This window comes from Leucoraja erinacea, chromosome 10, assembly GCF_028641065.1.
Source record: "Leucoraja erinacea ecotype New England chromosome 10, Leri_hhj_1, whole genome shotgun sequence".
NCBI classification, from domain to species: Eukaryota; Metazoa; Chordata; class Chondrichthyes; order Rajiformes; family Rajidae; genus Leucoraja; species Leucoraja erinaceus.
Genome location: NC_073386.1, coordinates 48,410,899 through 48,434,451, shown reverse-complemented (window position 1 = coordinate 48,434,451; position 23,553 = coordinate 48,410,899). Strand labels below are relative to the sequence as shown.

General features: G+C 41.8%; 1 protein-coding gene across 2 annotated transcripts in view; it reads left to right on the top strand.

The window, feature by feature from the left end:
* Nucleotides 1-14,838, top strand: part of swt1 (SWT1 RNA endoribonuclease homolog) — an 87,362-nt gene extending 72,524 nt beyond the window's left edge. For both annotated transcript variants that reach the window (XM_055642170.1, XM_055642171.1), the window contains exons 18-19: nucleotides 400-467; nucleotides 14,235-14,838. In XM_055642170.1, the coding sequence (XP_055498145.1) occupies nucleotides 400-467; nucleotides 14,235-14,340 (174 nt within the window). In that variant the 3' untranslated portion in view covers nucleotides 14,341-14,838. The remainder of the gene's footprint in view (nucleotides 1-399; nucleotides 468-14,234) is intronic.
* Nucleotides 14,839-23,553: the final 8,715 nt, after the last annotated feature.

The following is a 23,553-nucleotide window of genomic DNA, read 5'->3' as shown; positions in this document are numbered from 1 at the left end:
AATGGAGGAGGATAGGGGTAGGAAGAGGGATGGCGAGGTGCAGTTGGGGGAGGGTTGACGTGGCTCGCATCACAACGGAAATCTCTGGCATCACTACGGGAATCCGTCAGCCACGCCTGCGCAGTTGGGGGCTATGGGTCAGTGGAATATTGGAATGTGGAATATTGCCTTGGGGGACTGGGACGGGGCCACCTGGTCTAGTTATATTTAAAACCTTTATAACTGCCACGTTGAATGATTCAGTAATGGCTGTTACATAATCATAGTGGTTTTTGCTTCTTGTTTGCAAGGGAAAACCTATCAGTGAGATTATTCGTGTTTTGTATGCATTGTATCCAAGTTACCGTTTCATCAACATAACAAACTAATTTGGATATTCAATTTACTTCCTTGCTGCAGACAAATAATTCTGCTTCTGGAATGTCCGCACAAGATTTGCATGAATGCTTTACTCACGAAGAGTATAGGTAAGTTACAAATTGGCTGGGACAGCATATATTAATATACTGACTGCAATTTGACCTCCATGTGCCTGCCCTTGAGTCACATAATTGGTGTCACCAGCTGAGATTAGTTGATTGATCATGTTTTCTCAGGATTTTTAAATGTTAGGAAATTCTACTTGTGCAACAAATAAGAGGAATGATTCTGTTTTATTTGTTGCACAAGTAGAATTTCCAAACATTTAAAAATCCTGAGAAAACATGATCAATTTTGAAGAGCTGGCGTAAAAGATATCTTTTGAAAGTTTACTTGATTATCATTTCTATACATTAAAAAAAATTTGAAAACAAAAATGAGGAACATGATATTTGGTTCAGATTAATAGCTTCAAGCCTGGTAAACCATCTCCATGCCCCTACACCCACTGTTGGAACTTCTGGTGGACAAGGGCGTCTCTGTCAGTTTTGTATTTATTGACACGGGACACCTGGTCCCCCAACGCAACCCCTTTCCCAATGCAATATTCCACCACTCACCCGTTCCCCCAATGCAACCCATCCACCCAAAGCAATATTGCACCACTCTTGCATAGCCCCCAACTGCGCAGGCACGGCTCATTTCCCCTCATCCCCAGCATTCCCTCCCGCTCCTCATCACCCTCCGTCTTCTTTCCCCTCTCCCCCTACGCAATCCCTCCCTCACTTCCCCCTTCCTCTCCTTTCCCCTACCATCAGTCACTCCCTCCCTCCCTCCATCCATAAAAAGCAGCATCTGCTGTTCCTTCCTCCAGAGGTCATTCATTGTTAGCTGTGGTTTAGATCCCGTTGACTTGACGATTAGACCAGTTTGCATTGTGTGTGTGTGTAAGTGAGTTACTCAAAACTCCGCGCAAACCTATCGGCCACCCTGCAATCCGACTCTCCCTCCCTCTGTCCACTCCGGCTCAGCCGTCGCTCAGCTGTCCCCGGCCTGCCCACCTGCCTGCTTGCTCGCTGCTGCCGCCGGGCTGCGGGGGGGTGTGTGCAGTTGGTGTTCCTCACGGTGGGCACTACGAGTTTCGATGAGCTGGTGGAGAAGATCTTCTCCAAGAAGGCCGCGAGGATGAGTTACCGCAACGGCGGCGGTGGAGGAACACGGACCCGGAAGGACGGGTAGACGGGACTGCCATTGCCACAGAGGGTGGGCAAGGGAAGAGGGGTGAGTGATGAGGGAGAGAGAGAGATGGGATCAGGGCATCTACTGGGCCTCAACTGAACCCCCCCCCAGGGGGAGACGATAGACAGGTTACTGTGAGGACGGGAGAGAGGAGTTTGTGAGTGAGGCGGGACAGGTCGCCACCGGTGGGGCAGGAAGGGGCGTCGCCATCCTGGCCGTGGCATTGACCAACTGGAGAAGAGACTAATCTGCGTGGCGGTGACTGAAGGAATCTGCGCACGTGCGGTTTTTAAGATTTTTAAACCTCATAACTTTTACAATATACCACCGATCGGAACAAAACTTGTTGCACGCAGCACAGGAGAACGGTGAGTAACCTGGCGAAAAATCGTAGCCTATCACGTACCATTTTTGTGAAAATAGAAAAACCCTGCAAACGGAAGAGCACAAGATCAGAGCTCTTATGTACAGAGAGATAGCTCTGCCTTCAACACCATTTACCCAACCAAACCCTTATCCACCTTCCTGGACCTCGCAGTCAGCATTCCCTTGTATCAATGAATCCTCTACCACTTGACCCACAACCACAATCAAGGGTGGATGACAAAATGTCTTGCATGATAATTCTCAACATTTATCGATTATCATTCTGGAAGGCGACTCCGATTGTGAAAGCCGCCACAGCTAGATATAAAAACAGATATTTTCCACGAGTATTAGCTCTACTCAATAACCTGTACCCTCATTTTGCTCTGGTATTTTTTTGCATTCACATGTTTAAACTAATATTTTATTATTAATATTTAGTGTGTCATTCTTAATTGTTACTGTATGTTGTGTTGTTACTTGTGAGCGGAGCACCAAGGCAAGTTCCTTGTATGTGTACGTACTTGGCCAATAACCATTCATTCATTCTGTTGCACAACAAGCAAACATTCTCAGCCCCTTACTATTCTCCATTTACACTCACAACTGTGCAGCCAAATTCTGCGTTAATTCCATTTGCAAAGATCAAATAGTAGGCCGGATTTAGAGCAATAATAAAATGAGATGTGGAACATGGTGACATGATGTCAAGACAACAACCTCTCCCTCGATGTCAGCAAGAAGAGTGTTATTTAGTAAAGATACTTGTGTACACGACCCAGTCAGTATCAATGGTGTTGAAGTGGAGGTGGACATGAGCTTTGGGTTCCCAAGAATAAATATCACTAAACTTTTGACCTGGGCGAACCACATTGAAGCTATGGCCAAGAAATCACCAACACCTTTACATCCTCAGAAGACTAATTATGATGGAAGTTTGACATGTCTCTAATGACTCCGAGCAACTTCTACAGATGCACCATAGGAAACATCATCTCAGGATGCCACAATTTGGCTTGTCAATTGCTCTGCCCATGACCACAAGAAATTGCAGAAAGTTGTGGATGTAGACCAGTCCATCATACAAACCAGCCATCCCCCCTCCCATCGACTCCATGTACGCTTCACGCTACCTCAGGAAAGCAGCCAACATAATCAAGGACCATTTACACCTCGGTCACTCCACCTTCTCCCCTCTCCCGTCTGGAAGAAGATATGAAAACTTGAAAGCACATATTATCAGATTAAGGAACAGCTTTTCCCCCTGTTGTTATCAGACTAATGAACAGTCCTCTCAAAGGTCTAGGGTGCAGTCCCAACCTGCCACATTATACTTTTTTTAATTTACACTTTTGCTGTAGCTGTAACACTTTAAATCTGTAAGAATCTGCAGTCTGGTATTTTTCTATTTGCACTATCAGTTGTATATAGCTTGATTGTACTCATGTATAATATGATTTGCTTGGATAGCACACAAGATTTTCACTGTATCTCAGTACACCTGAGAAAATAAACTAATACCAACAAATTTGAAGGAGTTTCTACAAAATCCTTTCTGGCAAAACTATTAACACTTTTGACTGAACAGTTTATTAAGAATCTTAACAAAGTTATTGACAAAATGTCATATGCTAGTCACTCAGCACTTTGCCTCGCACACTCTCTTTCATTTGCACATTCTCTCCTTCCATTCAATTCTTATTTATTTCCAATTATCTGCTTATGCTTCCCTCTGTTCCTCATACATTGAACACATTTTGATTTATGCATGATGTTTCAGTAAAATATATTATAATGATTTGCGGGACAATTTTCCAGTTTTGAATGGTCAGTTATAACAAGGAAAAGGTAAACCATTTTTTCTTTCTGTGATGAAATGGAAATCTATTGCCAAACTGTGTAAAGACCAGTTTGGCCCAGTAAATGCTTTAAATTTCCGCATACAGTGATCCTTGATCAATTGGAAATGTTTATTTTGCAGAGAGAGGAGACTTTTGTTTTAAGTCACAGAAGTGAAAATACAATGTGCTAATATGTTGTGTGTGGATGCATTACATTATAAGCTAGAGAATAAAGATGTTTTGTACTGCAAAACAAAGCCTCTAGTGTTCTCTGCATTCTTACTGAAGTTAGTTTGTTATATAGTTCTACTTTTCTGAAATTACCGTACAGACTTCATGTCTATTAATTATAGACCAAGTGCGGACCTGTTGGGCCCGTTCCTCCATCGCAATATTCCACCACTCACCCATCGCCCCCAACTGTGCAGGCGCGGCAGACGTTTTTAAAGTTTAAAATGGCAGTGACTTGTAAAATATAAGATCAATTTGAACGCATCTCACTCTCCCTCTTCAGTCCCCTCCATTTGTCTCCCTCTTCAGTCTCCTCCATTATCCTCCCTCTCCCCATCCTTCACCAACCCTCCTCTGCTTCCTCCCCTCACCCCCTCCCTCCCTTCCTCTCTTTTCCCCTCCCCACCTCCATTGCCTCGCCATCCTTCCTACCCCTATCCTCCACCATTGCCCCTCATCCCCAGCACGCCCTCCCCCTCCTCTCCACCCTCCCTCTTTCTCCTCTCCTCCCCTCCCCACTCCTTTCCCCGACCCCCAGTCCTTTCCCTCCATAACCTCTCTCCCCTCCCTACTCGTCTGTCCATAACGCCCCTCTCCCTCTATCCCCACTCCTCACCTCCCCCCCATCCCATCCCCTCACATTGAAAATCGTGTTTAAAAAAAAAAAAAAATTATCAATGAAAATCGTGATTATTCTTTAAAGAACCTTAACACAATGTTCGCAGTTAATGAAAACGGAATAATTTGAATAAAACTGAGTTTTTTTTAAAATCATGATTTTTAAAAAAATGGTATTGAGATTCGGGATCCCATTGTGAATGGAAATTGAAGAATTTGGCTAACACTGATTTTTTTTGATTTTTTAAATCGTGATCTTTATATATATGCTAGACCAAGTGCAGACTCGTCACACACACTAACTATTCCTCCCTCCCCCGCACTTACGCTAATTACCCCCCTTGATATTATATTAATATTATTAATTTGCTCCTTTTACCCCATAACCACCCTATCTACTGATGCATAGCCCCCAACTTGCAGTCACATCTAGAGAGGTGGGGGTTAGAGAGTGAGGGCAGAGAGAGAAGGGGGGGGAACAAAGAGGGGGGGGAAAGAGAGGGGGGCAAGAGAGAGGGGGGGGGGGGGGGGGGAGGAGAAGAGGGAGGGTGGGTGAGGTGGGGGTGGGGGCGAGGAGAGAGAGAGGGGGAGAGTGAGGAGGGAGAGAGAGGGGGGAAGAGGTGAGGGGGAGAGGGGAGGGGGAGAGGAGAGGGATGGAGAGGAGGGAGAGGGGAGGGGAGGGTAGAGGTGGGGAGCAGGGAGGGTGGAGGGAAGGGGGTAGGGGTGTGTGGAGGGGAGGGACGGTGGGGGAGGGGATGGAGGGGAGGAGTGGGAGAAAAAAAGGGGGAGAAAGAGGGGGGGGAGGGGGGGGGAGAGGAGAGGGGGGGGGAGAGGATTTGAGGAGAGGGGAGGATTTGAGGAGGGGAGGATTTTAGGGGAGGGGGGGTGAGGGGGTTGAGGGGAGGGGGAGAGGGGGGAGCAGGGAGGCGGGTAGGGGTGTGTGGAGGGGAGGGATGGAGGGGGGAGGAGGGGGAGGGGAGAAGAGAGGGAGAGAGAGAGGGAGAGGAGGGTGGTGAGAGGAGAGGGGGAGGAGGAAGAGAGAGGGGGGGGGAGAAGAGGGGGGGGGGGGAAGAGGAGAGGGGGGGGGGGGGGGGGGAAGAGGAGAGGAGGGGGGGGGAGAGGAGAGGGGGTTTTTATTTCAACCCAAACCCCCCAAACAACCATTTGCAGGCAGTGCTTTTTTACTTTAACCATATTTTCATTTTCAAACCACATTAAGGGTACTTACTCACAGTTGTGTAGACATGTGTTCAGTGTTATTCACAGCTCAGAGAAACGTGACCCTCTGCCTTCCTCCAGCTTGCAGACTAATTGAGGCACACCACTTCCTGGTTTTATAGTCCATCCCCCCTGCCGCCAGCGGGGGCAGCAGAGAGAATGGGGAATTTTGTAAAATCATTAATATCTCTGTCATTTTTCATTGACTGGAAAAATCCTCGGCACACATGCGGCGGGGGGCGGCTCTGAGCGAGGTGGCCAAAAATGACGGCCGTAGGTGGCGGCGTTCTCTCAGAAATAGCAGCACAGATCGCCAAAACCGGTCAAGAATAGACTTTTAGTAATATAGATATATAAGGCATATATAAGTGTGCACTATAAATGTTCTTTTCATTGTATGTAGAGAATCTCCTGGATTAAAAGCATATGTGAGCTATAACAGTGATTTACTTTAATGTGCAGTAAAAGTAGATAAAATAAATGTTGGAGCATTATGTTGTTGCTATTTTATGAGGTTGAGAGACAGAAAAGGAATAAGAATCACTAATAAATTATGGAGGGGTTTGAGTTGAGTGTAACTTTACATTCCCATAGCAAATAGACAAATCAGAGGTGACAAACTGTCTAAACTTCAATGTTGAGTGTTTTATTGTGACAAGGATGGTTTTCAACACTTTCTAATGTCATTGGTGAACTTAAAATTGTTTCTACCAATGTTTTAACATTATGTGAATTGTTATAATATCAAATTTAACTAGCAGATCTTAAAAAAATCAGCATCATTTGATCAGAAGAAATGTAAATAAGTGTTGGACTTGCTATTTTCATAGCATTAAATTATTGTCATGGGGCAATCCTGAAGCTTTTTACAACCAACTAAACACAGTAAAAGCTCTGTAGATTGGGTTTGTTACAATTAATCAAATGGTTGGTTATTCAAAAGTTGGCTCAGATGCACTCTAGGTGCTGTTTCCCCACTGACCTGAGTGCTCCCTCAGAATAATTTAGGATATTAGAGTATGCCAGCTTTTAAATTGTGGCATATAAAGTATTTTCTCTGCTTTTGGAGTATGATCATGTCTGCCTGTTGACAGATGAGCAACTGATTTGCATAGGGGGGGGAAAAGAAACAAGAAGGTGAATAGTGACACAATTTCTGTTTGGTGAATAAAGACAATTTTGGTGGTGTTGGTTAAGAGAGGAAGGTTGGGAATGACTCCAGTGAAATCCAATGACAATAATACCTTGGAACCGTTTCTAATCCCTTGAATCGTCTGACAGAAGATGAGCTTCAATTAAGTGTACCCCAAAAATGCATTTTGGGGTCTTTGTCTCTGTTTATTGCTGCCCCTCCATTGACCTGGGCATTCCCTCAGAAATGTAGTATGCTATTGTATAATATCTTTTTAAAAAGTGACTAAAAGTATGTTGAAGTAGTAACAAGATTAACATCCAATAATTTAGAAGATCTGCTAGTCCAATTGTTCCCAATTTCTGAATTTGCTGGATTAAGATTTTTACTGTATTATCTGGATAAATTTTTGCTGAGTTAGGAGTTAGTCTCAAGACAAACGGAGACCATTCTAGTTAAATAATCTTTGAATTAGACAGCGACCGATTTTGTGTCAATTTCATGTTGTATTTTTGATGATGCATTGTACAGTGTGCAGCAACAGCTTGTTTCAATCCAGAGCTTCAGTGACTGCAATATTTTCTTAATCGGTGTGAATTTAAAATTCATCCTTTTAAGGTAACCCCAAAGTATTTCCTTGAATTTTTAAAAAATGTTTGAAATATCCATTTAATCATTTTGTTAGTGCAGCAAAACTCGTTTGGAGTGCAAAGACGGGGCTATTAAACCAGTTGATGATGCAATTAGATACTAAGATAATGCATAACGGGGAGTTTGGGGTATGAGTAAATAAGCTAATATAAGTTGAATTACTTTTTTATATGTAATTTTTTTTGTGAATTTGTGTAGAGTTGCTTCTAGGTTTCCAGAAAAAAACAAGCTTTTGGCTGGCTGTTTACGAGACTTCAAAAAAACCCATTGAGCAAAAATTATGAAAGCACTTAACTTTTACTTAAACTGAAAACCATAGGACATTTCTCCCACAAAGAAATTAAAATTTATGACACAGTACTTTAAGTTAAAGCTAAACAGCTCAAGGTTCTTGATGTAAATCTTATTATGCATGATGTCAAGAAGTGACTGCAAGTTTATGTTCGGGTATATATAATACTTGCTTAGAGCTAACACTAATTATTGATTTCAAGTTGCTCCAGAATATGATCTTGAGGGGGGGGGGGGGAAGAGAGAGAGAATGAAATGTATGATTTCTATAACTATCAATGAATAATATGACAAGTATTTGTGGGATTTTCAACTCTTACTATACTAGTCCACGGCCATGGGCTGTATGCACGTTTGTTGACTTCTGAGTGAGTTCTGCATGTACATGTGTAAGTAAAGTTGTGTAGTACAAAACATAGTCACGAGTCTCCTGACTAATCAGTTATTTGCTACAATTAGCTTAGGGCTAGTTAAGTCGTGGAAGAATATTAGTTGGTCTAATCTCACAGGACTTCTGATTAATAGCTACTGTCTGGTGGCTGCTGCAGCAGAGTAAATATTTAACCATGAAGGCAAACAATCAGTAGGAGCTCACAGAGGTGGAGAATGAGCTCAGCTCCCAGAGACTGAACTGCTACATAAACTTACTAATCTCTTCCCCTTTTCCACTCTCATGGGAGCCACTTAGACTAAACGTACTAGTTATCCCAACATAAACATTTTTCAGCATCGGCATGTTGGCTCAGGCAAGATTTGTGTTGTGGGGAACCCACCTCAGTAGGCTCATCAAAATGTCCTGCATAGCTGTTGTTTCACCCAAGTCACGGGTCTCCCCGCTTTGCCTCGTTGACTTTGGACCTAGTGACCTGCGTGCGGAGATAGGGAGGGTCTGCAACCCTCCCTCGCCCCACATAGAGCTGTTGACGTTTACACATGCTTGCAGGGGGTGGTGTTCGCAGCCTCTCCTGCGGGGATAGTTGTTGCCCGACTTTGGCCGCTATGGGGATAGTTGCTGCTGGAGCCAGGCAGCCAGATGGATACTCAGTGATGACCTGCAGTGATTTGGCAGGTGGCGCTGGACTCAATCTGATTCCCTTCACCTTCAAAATAACTTTAGTGTAAATTAACCTAATTTCCTCCCATTGATCGAGAACACTATGCCTTGCAATATCTCCAACTCATTGGGTAACAGTGTTGTCAATAAATCTCCTTTATTTAGTAAACCGCAGAATCGGAAGAAGACAGACATGCATTGTGGGTATTAAAATATAACATGAGAAAGTATCCGACCCCTCTGAAATTTGTGAAATACATTCTTGTTCTTCACCTTGCGTTGATGTCAAAGAAAATGTTTCAATAGTTTGAAGATGGGGAAAAAATCTCAAACAGATTCTTTGTTTATCCCGAATGACCTTTGACAAATCCCATGATTCATTGCGTGCACGGGATACCGAACTCGCTTATGGGGCCCACGAGGCCACCACCCAATCTCTGATTGGTCCTTGTGTCTGGAGTGCAGAGTGTGAGCAAGATGTAATCTTTGCATCAGGCCCAACTTAGTGGGAGCATGGGTGAACTACTGTAGTGGATCTAAGAAGCTAATCTCACCATTTCCAGCTGCTCAGATGCAGTGCATTGCTCCTCTGCTACCATAATAAGCCATTATGTACTGCTGCTTATTTATTATTTTGTAGCTTTCACTTCCTTGTCTCGTTAACACCTCGTAATTGATTATTGTCATGCATTAAATATAGGAACAAATACATGGAAGTTTCTGAATATGTCATGATAATACACAGAAGTATTATTTGTGGTTTCTGCTGCTTTTTTTGCATGCCTCCCACATGAACTAATTAATTGTAAAATAAAAAATATATATTTTATATGTGATCAACATTGATGGTGCAGTCATGCATTAAATTGACAGATAAAGGGCAGGTTGTCGACTTCTGATGGAATAAATATAATTTTACTTTGTAAAATATTTTCATTAGCTCTTATGTTGAGGGTACTCTTGTGGTGTGGGGTAGGTGATACAACAGTGGGATATGGACTATATGGTACTTCTGGGCCAAATTTAAAAATGGCATTACCATGAATATTACTGCATACTTGCATATAAAATTGTTTTGCGTTTCTGGAACTCGTGGACGAAAATACCATGCTTGTCCCTCAAAAATTATTACTAAAATATTACTAAAAGTCTGATCTTGACCACTTCCTGTTCTGTATATTCATTTTAGAAAAAACGCTGCCACCTATGGCTGTGATTTTTGGCCATCTTAATTAGAGCCCCCCTCCGCTGCCCAGGACAAGAAGATTTTTCCCATCGATGAAAAATAAAAGAGTTATTAATGTTTGAAAAATGTTGAGAGATGTGAGGGCCACGCCCCTTCCTGAGGGACAATAAAACCCAAAAGTGTTGAGTGCCAGTCTCTGCAAGCGAGAGGGTCACGTATCTCAGTCTGAGCTGTGAATAACACTAAACACATGTATACTAAACTGTGAGTGTGGTTTTACTGACCTTGAGTGCCCTTAACGTGGCTTGAAAATGAAAATGTGGTTGGTTTGAAAAAGCACAGCAAATTGTTGGTGGTGCTTGGTTTGAAATAAAGCACAGCAAATGGTTGGTGGTGGGTGGTTGGAAATAAAGCACAGCAATGGTTGGTGGTGCTTAGTTTGAAATAAAGCACAGCAAATGGTTGGTAGTGGTTGGTTTGAAATAAAGCACAGCAAATGGTTGGTGATGGTTGGTTTGGCAAATGATTAAAAGTCTAAACTTGACAACTTCCTATTTGTACTGTATATTGATTTTAGATAAAATGCTACCACTTACGTCTGTGATTTTTGGCCATCTTACTCAGTCCCCCTATGGTCATCGGGTGCAGAGGATTCTTCCCATCAATGAAAAATAAAAGTGTTACTAGTGTTTAAAAAATGTTGAGAATCTCTTTCCTGTCGATCACACCATGAAGGCCAGGCCTCTTCCGGTGGGAGGGGGGAGGGATTATTAAACCCGGAACTGTGGGTGTGGCTCAGTCTCTGCAAGATGGGGGAGGGGAGAGGTCACGACTCTGAGCTGTGAATCAACTGAACACACTGAATGCCTACTGAACTGTGAGTGGGGTGTTTTGTGTGATTTTATGGTGGTTGCACCCTGCATGAAATGGTATGAAACTGCATTTGAATTTGGTGGCCTTGCACCCTGCATGAAATGGTATGAAACTGCATTTGAATGTGGTGGCCTTGCACCCTGCACGAAATGGTATGAAACTGCATTTGAATTTGGTGGCCTTGCACCCTGCTTGAAGTGGTAAGAAACTGCACTTGACTTTGGTGCTTGCACCCTGCATGAAGTGGTATGAAATTGTACTTGAATTTGGTGGTCTTGCACCCTGCTTGAAGTGGTATGAAACTGCGCTTGAATTCGGTGGCCTTGCACCCTGCTTGAAGTGGTATGAAACTGCATTTGAATTTGGTGACCTTGCATCCTGCTTGAAATGGTAGGAAACTGCATTTGAATTTGGTGACCTTGCATCATTCTTGAAATGGAATTTCAAGGAATAGCCATGAGTCAACTGCCAGACCACCAGCCGTGAGTGAGCTGCCAGCACATCAGGCTTGAGTGACTGAGCTGCCGCCCCAAGAATCCATTTGGCCCACAATGTCCATACTAGCTTTCTGGAAACCAGTCCCTTCAGCCCACAACACCCATACTAGTGCTCCAGACCCCCCCCCATTGGCCACCAATATTGGAATTGGTGGAGAGGTGGAATATTGCCTTGGGGACCAGCCGTCCCGTGTGAACACTTAGTCTACTACATTATATAATTGACTTATTTCTTAATTGTGGAACCTAGCTATTTAAAATTTACGACTGAACATGTGTACGTAACAGTGCTATGCCTTGGCAAAAGTGATTGAAAACCAGCAATAATATTGTTTTGCTTTCACTGACCTAATTCCACTCATGGAATTTGCTTCCCTTTTTTTGATGCCCAACATCCATCTCATTTTGAATGTATTTCCTGAGTTAGCCAAAATTACATGAACAAAACAGCTCAACTAAGCTGTGCTAAATGGCATAAACATTTTTTTTAAGTACTCTTTTCCTTGGTCTGCATATTTAGAACAAAAGAGTTTTAGATCTTTTTTTCCTCTGGTATTGCATTTGAATTGGATGTGTTTTCAGTAGTCAGGCCAAGATATTATCGAGGAGAACTATTTCTTCTAAATCATAAATCGTTTTCTAGACTATTGATTGATATTTCCAGCCAAAGGAAATCCCTAAAACAATATTGCTAATATTTAATGTGTGAAAGTAATAATTTGAGAGATGTCCATAAAGATTTTTTTATTTGCATCATTCTGCCAGCAGTAATCAATAAAACAAAAAAAAAAAACTGTCTTTCTCTCAATCCCATTGCTTCATCTGCCGTTCACTCAATTCCAGCTGCTATGTGAGTCATACCATTGGATCACTTTTACTTCACTGCGACAATTAAAAAAAAAACTATTTTTGCAAATAACCACAAAACAAAACAAGAATAATCGAGATAGATGTTGATCCTTGGTTTCTGCGGCACTTTTCAGCATACAAATTGGAAACCAGTTTTAAATTTCTATGTGTAATCGGCCAGGTTTGTGGGTGGTGAGTTGGGAGGGTTGCAAGAAAGGTGTAACCCGTTGACATCATGTACCTTGTAATGTTAATCAGCTTTCAGATGATGTCACTTTTCCGCATTTGATCCCGCTTTTATTTAGTTTTTCACCTCCATGTGGGGAGCAGGGTGTGCATTGAGATAAAGTCCATTGTAAATGAACAGTACAAAGAAAAGGAACAATCAGATTTATTTCAGGTCCAAGTCTTAATTCTAGACAGATCATGGTTGCTTAGGAGCTTTAGGGTGGGGATCCATTAGTTAATTAGACAAGTGAAAGTAAACATTTAAAAGGAGGTCATTTGATTACCTCTGGAAGGGGGAAAGCAGCCAATAAAGGGAAGGGAGGGTTTTGCAGAGTGGTCTATTGGGAGCAGCCATGTGGGCAGAGAGGCTGCATTGAGATGAAGGGCTGTGCTTGAGGGTAAATGTAGTACTGAGGCCTTGGTGAAAGGGCTGAGCAACAGATAATGGAAGGATAAAGGTTCAGTCTGGTTTTTCTGTATAGTTCATCCTCATAGAGAAGGCAGTGGGATAGTGGAATGCTCCTCCTGGATGATGTTGGAAGTCAAGGGGTTTTCCAATGACCCTGGGAATACACCTGCAGTAAGTGCATTCATCTACAGCTCTGTATGGAAAGGGTTAAGGGTGAGTGTCATAGGTGGTGACAAAGGTGTTTGCATGGATTTTAGTACGATACATTGAGTGCTGCCACCTTGTGCTGCAATGGCACCTGAGACTTCAGCCATCATAGACTACTCTGTTGGTTTGTGAGTGGTGATGTGGTCGGGGCTACTTGCACAACAAATAAATGCAGGCTGCACCCAAACCTCTGTGAGGTCAAGCTGAGCACACTTGTGTTTGAATATTTTGAACACTTTTTAATTTGAAAGTTTTTTTTTCTGGATGTTGAATCTTTGTGCATTACATGAATACATTCTACAATTTTGATAGCTAATAAGCTTGAAGGTGTATGGTTTGTCGTATTTTCTAAGCATTTCTGGGGACATATTGCCCATTAAAGTAAGCTGGATGGGATCATTCCGTGTACCATGTCCCTAAAACAAAGTTTAAGTTGGGTTGAGTTATCTTGTGCATAGGGCGTTGAGAAATCTCTATGGATTAGAGGTAGCGTGATCTGTTTTGACAGGGTGTTAGTGCTCGCATCAGGATAATTATAATGTTTGCTGATTCCTTATCATTATACAACTGTTTAAATACTTTTAAAATCACTTTCCACGTTACCTTTATGCCATTGAGGTTCCCTGTCGTGAATATAAACCTGGTGATTTAATATTTTGTGGAATAAAATGGAAAAAGAAGTGGTGACAATATTGAAATGAAATTTTCCACTTTGTATTTGAATTCTCAGCAGTTTCACTTTGTAAACATTGTGGATTTCTATGATTAAATCCAAGGTAAATAATCTGGTTGATGTTTTCTTTGGGTTGGAAGGAATGGAAGGAAAGTATCTAAATACGGATTTGTTTGGAGGTCAGAATATTATATTAATACTGTGGGCTTTTTTTTAAGAAAGCAATATTTTTCACCACATGTTGACGGGATATGAGAGGTTTCTGGTGCGTTGCTGCCATTGAAGGATTAATTTGTTGTTTTCTTTTTCAGGATGAAGCTGACTGTCGGATACAGCCAACTGGCTGAGTTAACCTATGGTTTGGAGCAATGCAATGCAGCAGTGTGTCTGGAGGCCAGAAACAGAGGCTTAGTTTAAAATTGTGCACTGGTTCTTATACACTAATATTTTCCACAAACTGTATTTAATTCATTATTTTGTACCAATGCTCATCTCTTATTGTAAGAACAACAAATTCTCTGTATCAGAGGTAAAAATGTAAAATTTCAATAAAGAATACAAATACAGCATTTAATACCATTTAGTAAATTTATCAAAGGAACTTTGTCCAGCATATCAGTGTAGATATGTATTTTGAGCATTTATTCTGGGTTATTTTTGTTTTTCTACGATCAATTCCATGGTTTAAAAAGGTCTCGGCAAAGACGTCTAAAAAGCAGTGAATTACTAACAAAATTTCCAAGGAGTTCAATGTTACTCAGCCAAGTTTCAGTCACAGGTTTTTTTCCCATAAGCATTTGTTGTTGGGAGTTATATTTAGCTGTAATGTTATTTAATTCATCGGAAATTTAGAACAGATCCAAGTTTATTTTTATTTTAATGGCCGAGTTGGAAATAAATAAGAATATTTTGACTCCTTTAATGTCCTTGTCAAATGATTTACAGTTCCGTGTTGTAACTTGCTGCACGTCCAAGTATACCACAGTCTGATGAGTTGACTTGTCATCCCTCAGTAGTTTCAAGGTTTGTAATGAAATTGGAATGAAACAGTGCAGAAAAAGTCAACCGGTGATCGAGAATAAACATTTAATGTCTTGTTTGGAAATATTGTCTTGACAACTGCTATGGTAAGAGAGTTTAGGGTTCAAGAACTGTTGAAAATATGTTTACAGCTGCATCTGGTGACTGAATAATTATAGTTCATTGGCATGGAAAAATGAAAAAGATTTTAAATTCCCACCCACATAAACCTCATCCTTGTTCCATTCCTCACCCTATCAATTACATTTTTTGCCGACTTGTTTAATGTATTCACTTTGGATTTTAACCCAACAATGGTAAAATAATAAGTAGCTGGAATAGTTCATAAAATGGTTATGGAGGAATATTTGGCACATCAAGCCTATCAGGTTGTGGGGTCAAAGCAATGCAACCTATCCCTCTGCAAATTGTTCTTAAGATGCTATCTTCCTTCCATATGAAAACTAAATGTACCTTGGAACTGTATTCTTCTACTACTTTTAGTTTCTGTTTAGTTTAGAGATGCAGCATGGCAACAGACCCTACAACCCACCGAGTCCATGTCATCCATCAAATACCCATTCAAATCCAGTTCTATGTAATCCCACTTCCCCATGCACTCCCCACACACTTGGGGCAACTTATAGTGCCTCCTCTCATAGAGTTTTTAACCAAAATATAACATTTTGTCTGTTCAACGTTACATTTTATCTGCCATTCACCATCCAATTTAATATTCATATTTTGCTACAATTCTGTTTCCGCTTGCGTGATCAACTTTCTAACCATGCTGCGAAAGCCCATTTTATTTTAGTTTTAATGACAACTCTGTTGCCCACATAGTAGGCTTGTGCTGCAGGTAGTGCAGCTGTTCTACAGCCCCCAAGAACGTGGTTCAATTTTGACCTCCGGTATTGTTTGTGTTGTCTGCACATTTTGATGTGGGCTTCCTCTGGATGCTTCAGTTTCCTCCCAGGTGCCAACGCCATGATGATTATTGGGTTATTTGGCTGCTATTAATTGACCTTAGTGTAGAGGGAGGTATGAGATTTAGGGGATAGAGGAGCCATTAATGGGTTTGTGGAAGTCCATAGATTATATTGAAATAAATGTGAGGGACCTGGGATTGCTCGGTGATAGATTTAAAACTGGCTGAATGGCCTTCTCTAATGTCATGAGGAAATGTTAATAATTGTAGTGCTTTATCCCATATCTTTTTGAAGGTTTGTGTGCATTGTATCAACTACAATTACCTCATTTGTCAAAATCTGTTATTACTTAGCCCAAATTTGCCTGGCTATCTGGCCTCTGTACAGGTCTGAAAGTTACATTTACTAATCTGACTAGCTCATTTTAGATCTCCACAGAATAGTTGGCCAAGATTGGAATACCTAGTTTGACACAAAATGCTGGAATAACTCAGAGGGACAGGCAGCATCTCCGGAGAGAAGGAATGGGTGATGTTTCGGATCGAGACCCTTCTTCGGATTGCCTTGTGATGGTACGATCGTTGAGTATCTAGTTTTGTTAGCTGGAAACCTTCTTCTCGGAAAGTCATTGTGTGATTCTTGAGTGGCACAAATATCACTTGTCACTTTACCCTGAGCAGCAATGTTTCCCGTGTCTTGTGGATGCAGGCGTGGACTACTTTGCCTGATATTTTGCAAGTGGAACTAAACATTGCAAACAACAGCAAACATCTTTACATAAGACCTTATGAAACCATGGAGGAACTCAGCATCTGTGGTAGAGGGGATTGGAATTGTTCAGGTTGAGATGTTGCATTCTCCAGGTATTTTGTTTTGCTCCAGATTCCAGCATCTGCAGTCTCTTGTGTCTCCAGACTGCATAGTACTGATTTCACTGCGGATATTTAAAATCATCTTCCTCTCGAAAAGTCAGGCAGCTGGGCAGAGGGGGTTGGGGTGATTCTGCTGGTGAGGAATGAAATTCATCCTTAGCAAAGGATGGCATAGGATCAGAAGATGTAGAATTCTTGAGGGTAGAGTGAAGAAACTGCAAGGATGAAAAGACCCAGGTAGGAGTTATCTACAGCCTCTGAACAGTAGCTGGGATGTAGGGTAGAAATTACATCAGGAGATACAATCAGCAAGTAAGAAAGGCAATGTTACAATGGTCACGAGGGGTTTCAATGTGCAGGGGCACTGGGTAAATCAGGTTGGTAATGGATCCCAAGAAAAGGGATTTGGAGTCCTATGAGATTGCTTCTTAGAGCAGCGTATAGATGAGCCGATGAGGGAAAAGACCATTCTGGATTTGGTGTTGTGTAATGAACTGGATTTGATTAGGGAGCATAAGGCAAAGGAATCCTTACGAGGTAGTAACCATAATATAAAATTCAACCTGCCGTTTGAGAGAAAAATGAAATTGGATGTGTTGGTGTGAAGATTAAATCAAATGTGTGTGTATTAGTGTTGAATGAAAGAAACTACAGAGGCATGAGGGTTGAGCTGGTTAAAGTTGATAGGAAAGGGACCCTTGCAGAAATTACAGTGGAGCAGCATTTGTAGGAGTTTCTGGAAGATGCAGGATCTTTTCATCCCACAGAGGAAGAAAGATTCTTGGTGGAGAACAAGGTGACTGTGACTGACTGACAAAAAAAAGTCAAAAGACAACATAAAAGTAAAAGAGAAGGCATATAATATTGTGCAGCAAAGAACTGCAGATGCTGGTTTAAACCGAAGATAGACAAAATGCTGGATTAACTCAGCAGCAGCATCCCTAGAGAGAAGGAATGGGTGACATTTTGGGTCGAGAACCTTCTTCAAGCAAATAATATTGCAAGGTTTAGTGAGAATCTAGAGGATTTGGAAGTTTTTAAAAACCAACAGAAGGCAATTAAAAACAATAAGGGGACAAAGATGAAATATAAAAGTAACCTAGCCAATCATATAAAAGAGAATTCCAAAAGTTTCTACAGATATGTAAAGAGTAAAAGAGGCAAGAGTGGACTGGGAAATGATACTGGAGAGGTGATAATGGGGAATAAAGAAATGGATCAATTGGATACGTTTTACACATCAGTCTTCACAGCATAAGACACCAGCAGTGTGCTGGGAAATCAAGAGAGCCAAGGGGCAGAAGCTAATGGAGTTGCTACTCCTTAGAAGGTGCTTGGGAAGCTGAAAAGTCTGAAGATGGATCGGTCACCTGGACCAGATGGGCTGCACACCATGGTTCTGAAAGGTAGATTTAGAAATTGTGGCGGTATTAACAGTGAATTTTCAAGAATCAGGAGTGGTCCCAGAGAACTGGAAAATTGTAAATGTTCCTCCACAGTTCTAGAAGGGAACGATGCAAGCGAGGGAAACTACAGGGCGGTTAGTCCGACTTCAGTAGTTGGTAAGATTTTGTAGTGTCAAGGTTTTTTTTTTTTTTTTTTTAAAATATTTTATTTTATTAGAAGTAAGTAAAGTCATATGGCACCAAAGTGCCTAATATATATTTTCATAATACATTTTATGTACAACTTCTTTTTTTTTTTTTGTTACATTGAATTGTAGTCCATTTTTAAGGACAAGGTTTCCAAATACTTACAAGCACGTGTTAAAATAGGCCAAAGTCAGCAAGGTTTTGTGAAGGGGAGATCTTGCCTAACGAATCTGTTGGAATTCTTTGAAGAAGTAAATAGGAAACGTCTGTTGATGTTTTTACTTGGATTTTCAGAAGGCCTTTGATAAAGTGCCACATTTGAGGATGCGTAACAAATGAGAGCCCAGAGAATTGGAGGAAACATACTAGCATGGATAGAAGATTGGCTGAATGGCAGAAGAGAAAGAGTGGGATAAGGGGGGGGGCTTTTTTTGGTTGGCTGCCAGTGACTAGTGGTCTTTGGCAGGGGTCGGTGATGATGGAAATGATGGCTTTGTGGCCAAGTTTGTAGATGATACAAAGATATGTGGAAGGGCAGGTAATGTAGAGGAAGCAAGCAGTCTGCAGAAGGAGGTGGACAGGTTGGGAGAGTGGGCAAATAGGTGGCATATGGAATGCAGCGTAGCGAAGTGTGCGGACATGTACTTTCGTAGTTGGAAAAAAGGCACAGACTGTTTTCTAAATGGGTGCTGCTGCAGGATTCCTAAAAGGAATCTGGATTTGGAGGGTGAATCAATAGTAATGAAGCAAATGGAATGTTAGCATTCATTTCAAGAGGACTAGAATATAAAAGCTGGGATGTTATGCTGAGGCTTTACAAGGTACTGGTCAGGCCTCATTTTGAATATTGTGAGTAGTTTTGGGCCTTATCTCTGTGGAGGGATGTGCTGGCGTAGGAGACAGTCCAGTAGAGGTTTACAAGAATGATCCTGTGGATGAATAGTTTAACACATGGTGAGCGTTTGATGGCTCTGGGCGTGTACTCACTGGAGTTTAGAAGGATGCGGAGTGGACTTCATTGAAACTTACCTAATATCAAAAGGCCTGGATAGAGTGGATGTTTCCACTAGTGGGGGAGTCTAGAATAAAATGATGTTTCTTTAGAAAAGCGATGAGGAGGAATTTCTTTAGCCAGAGGGTGGTGAATCTGGAATTCAATGCCATAGATGGCTGTGGAGGCAGTCTTTGGGTATTTCTAAAGCATAGATTGACAGGTTCTTAATTAGTAAGGGTGTCAAAAGGTTATGGGGAGAAGGCAAATAGATCAGTCATTATTGAATGGCAGAGTAGACGTGATGGGCTGAATGCCTAATTCTGCTCCTATGTCATTAGGTAGAGTTCCAGGATATACTCAGCTGCTGATGAAATGTTCATCGTCACCTTCCCCTCAGCAAACAATGATCCATTCTATATTGTCCTTGATCATCCCCTTTTGAACACGTTTTCTCACCTTATCCTTCCATATCTCGATGTCTCCCCCCCCTGACAGTCTGAAGAAGGGTCTTGATCCGAAACGTCACCCATTCCTTATCTCCAGAGATGCTGCCTGTCCCGCTGAGTTATTCCAGCTTTTTGTGTCTATCTTCTGTCTAATATAATTCCAAGTTGGGCTGGTGTGTCTATCTTGGAGAGAAACAGGTGTTACCATGCAACTGTTGCCCAATCTTACTGGGTGGTGGCAAATGTTGTTGAAGAATGTTAAGTTGTGACTATAATTTGTAGATGGTGCAGACTGCATTGTACATGTGACATTTTTACCAGTCAGAAGGAAAATAGCCAATAATGTTAATTTTCTTCACTGCAACTACATTAATTAATGTATTCGATACAAAGAATTCCATCATACTCTTGCCTTCTAGCTTACAGATAGTAGACAGGACAGGGAAGTGAATCACTTGCCATAGAATACATATCCTCCACCAGTTATTGCAGCAAACGCATCTTTGTGGCCGATCTGTGTAGAGATGAACAGCAAATGCTGGTTTAAACCAAAAATAGACGGAAGCTGAAGTAACTCAGCGGGTCAGACAGCATCGCTGGAGAAAAAGAATAGGTGATATTCTGGGATCGGGTTGTGTCTGATCATTAGTGATCCAAACAAGTTGATGGTGAGCATGTAGGTTCTTATGCTTAAGTGCCTGGTACTTCTGGGCCACACACATCACTTGCAGTTTATCAGCCAATGCTTGCTTGTACCCAGATATAATGCACACAGGCTTGCTCGGTTTCATTCTCTGAGTGGTTCTATGTGGAATTAGAATCTGGCGCCTGCAGTTTTTGTTATCCCACGTGCTTTCAACTGCTCCCCAAAACCTGATAATGGCTGAACCTACATTCATGTGGATGATATAGTTCCGTGTTTGATCATTGAAAAGATTCAAGTGAGGAAATTAGTGAAGGAGAAGTAGCACAAATCTTTGCATTTTATTTGCTGCAAGACATCTCTCGTGATCCAGGCAGCAATCAAGTTTGCACTGTATAGATCTGAATAGAAACCTGCCTCTCAACGTCCATTGAAAAGCAGACTTTGGACGTGTGACAAACCAACTGTTCAGCAGATATCTCACTTATCCACAGTAGATATTCCTTGGTTTTGGTGTAGGTTCAGAAATGAGTGAGTGTGAAATATGTCAGGGTTGTATTTATCATCTACTGCCTAGTTAAATATTCACCATCCTAATTAATTGGTCACAGAACGGCTGATCAATCAGATATTTCAATTGACAATAGGTGCAGGAGTAGGCCATTCGGCCCTTCGAACCAGCACCGCCATTCAATGTGATCATCATTTGGACAAAATGCTGGAGTAAATCAACAGGACAGGCAGCATCACTGGAGAGTAGGAATGGGTGATGTTTTGGGTCAAGACTGAAGAAGGGTCTCGACCCAAAACATCATCCATTCCTTCTCTCCAGAGATGCTGCCTGTCCTGCTGAGTTACTCCAGCATTGTGTCCATCTTTGATTTAAACCAGCATCTGCAGGTCTTTTCTACTCTACTGTGATATTACCAATAATCCATCACAGCCGAACGGACATTGATGCAACAGCCAAGGCAGCACTCCACGTACACTTCCCCGAGGACAAGGAAATTCAGATTTCCAGCGACTTATAAACTTCTACAGATGTACATAAAAAGTATACTGTTGGGTTGCACCGTTGCTTGATTTCAGAACAGCTCTGTCAAGACCGCAAGAAGTTAGACTTTTTCTCCCTGCTCCCGTCCAGCAGAAAACACAGAAGCTTGAAATGGCAAACCACCACTCCAACCCCCCTTATCAAGCTTCACAATGGTCCTTCCTTTAGCTTAGGTACTCAGGTTAGATTTTTTACAATGCTGAGAACTATATCCTGCACTCTTTATCTTCCCCATTGCTATTTTTTCCAACTTGAGTTTGTATTTATGTATGATGTTTCTGGTCTCTTTGGATTATTTTCAGTTTCTACATAGCAATTACAATAACCTTGAACACAAAAACCTGTCTGGCATAGTTTGTGTAGCATAGATGAATGCTGTCAGTCACATTTAAAAAATACCATGCATCAAACATTAACTCTCCATTCCTATTTTCTCCCTTGCTGTTTAAATTGCATAGTATTTTTTTTTTGGGGGGGGGGTTGGTATGGGGTGAGGGAGTGTAAATTTAGTGACATTTTAGACTCTTTCCCCCCCATGGGCAACAGTTCCCAAAACAAGAGCATAAACAAGCAAAAACAGGTGTTTAGAAATGTTTTAATTAAAAATAAATCAATGGAATATCACATTTACACAAGTATTCTGACCCTTTACTCAGTACTTTGTTGAGGCTCCTTTGGCAGCGATTACAGCCTCGAGTTTTCTTGGGTATGACGCTACAAGCTTGGCACATCTGTATTTGGGTAATTTCTCCCATTATTCTCTACAGATCCTCTCAAGCTCCATCAGGTTGGATGAGGAGTGTCGATGCACAGCTATATTTAGGTCCCTCCAGAGATGTTCGATTGGGTGCACCCCCGGGCTCTGTCTGGGCCACTCAAGGACAGTCACAGACTTATCACAAGGTCACTCCTGCGTTGTCTTGGCTGTATGCTTAGGGTCGTTGTCCTGTTGAAAGCTGAGCCTCCACCCGTCTGAGGTCCAGAACGCTCTGGAGCAGGTTTTCATCAAGGAAGATCTCTGTACTTTACTCCGTTCATCTTTCTCTCGATCCTGACTAGTCTCCTGGTTCCTGCCGCTGAAAAGCATCCCCACAGCATGATGCTGCCGCCACCATGTTTCACCGTAGGTATGTTGATGGCCAAAGAGTTCAATCTTGGTTTCATCAGCCCAGAGAATCTTGTTTCTCATGGTCTGAGAGTGCTTTAGGTGCCTTTTGGCATGCTCCAAGTGGGCTGTCATGTGCTGCAGATAGTTGTCCTTCTGGATGCTTCTCCCATCTCCACAGAGTAACTCCGGAGCTGTCATTGTGACCATTGGGATCTTAGTCACCTCCCTAACCATGGCCCTTCTCCCCCAATTGCTCAGTTTGGCCGGGCGGCCAGCTGTATGTAGTCCTGGTGGTTCCAAAGTACTTCCATTTAAGAATGACAGAGGCCACTGTGCTCTTTCGGATCTGCAATGCTGCAGAAATTGTATTATACCCTTCCCCCGATCTGTGTTTCAACATAATCCTGTCGGTGGTCTAGACAATTCCTTTGTCTTCATGGCTTGGTTTTTGCTCTGACATGCACCGTCAACAGTGGGACCTTATATAGACAGGTGTGAGCCTTTCCAAATCATGAACAATCAATTTAATTTACCACTGGTGGACTCCAATCAAGTTGTAGAAACATCAAGGATAATCAATGGAAACAGGATGAACCCAAGCATAATTTTGAGCGTCATAGCAAAGGGTCTGAATTATGTAAATATTTCAGTCATTTCTTTATTACTTTGCAAAAAAATTCTATACACCAGTTTTTGCTTCTTCTTCATTCTGGGTTATTGGATGTAGATTGATGATAAAATTAATTAATTTAAACCATTTTAAAATAAGGCTGTAACCTAACAAAATGTGGAATAAGTGAAGGGGGCTGGATACTTTCTGATTGCACTGTACGTACTTGAGAAAGATTCAATCCATTCCAATAATCAAAGATCACAGATTAAGATATCTGTAATTCAATTAAGATCCTGACTAAGGAAAATCTTGTAACTGAACTTCTACATTTCCAGTTTAGAGGAAAAAAAAAACCACAA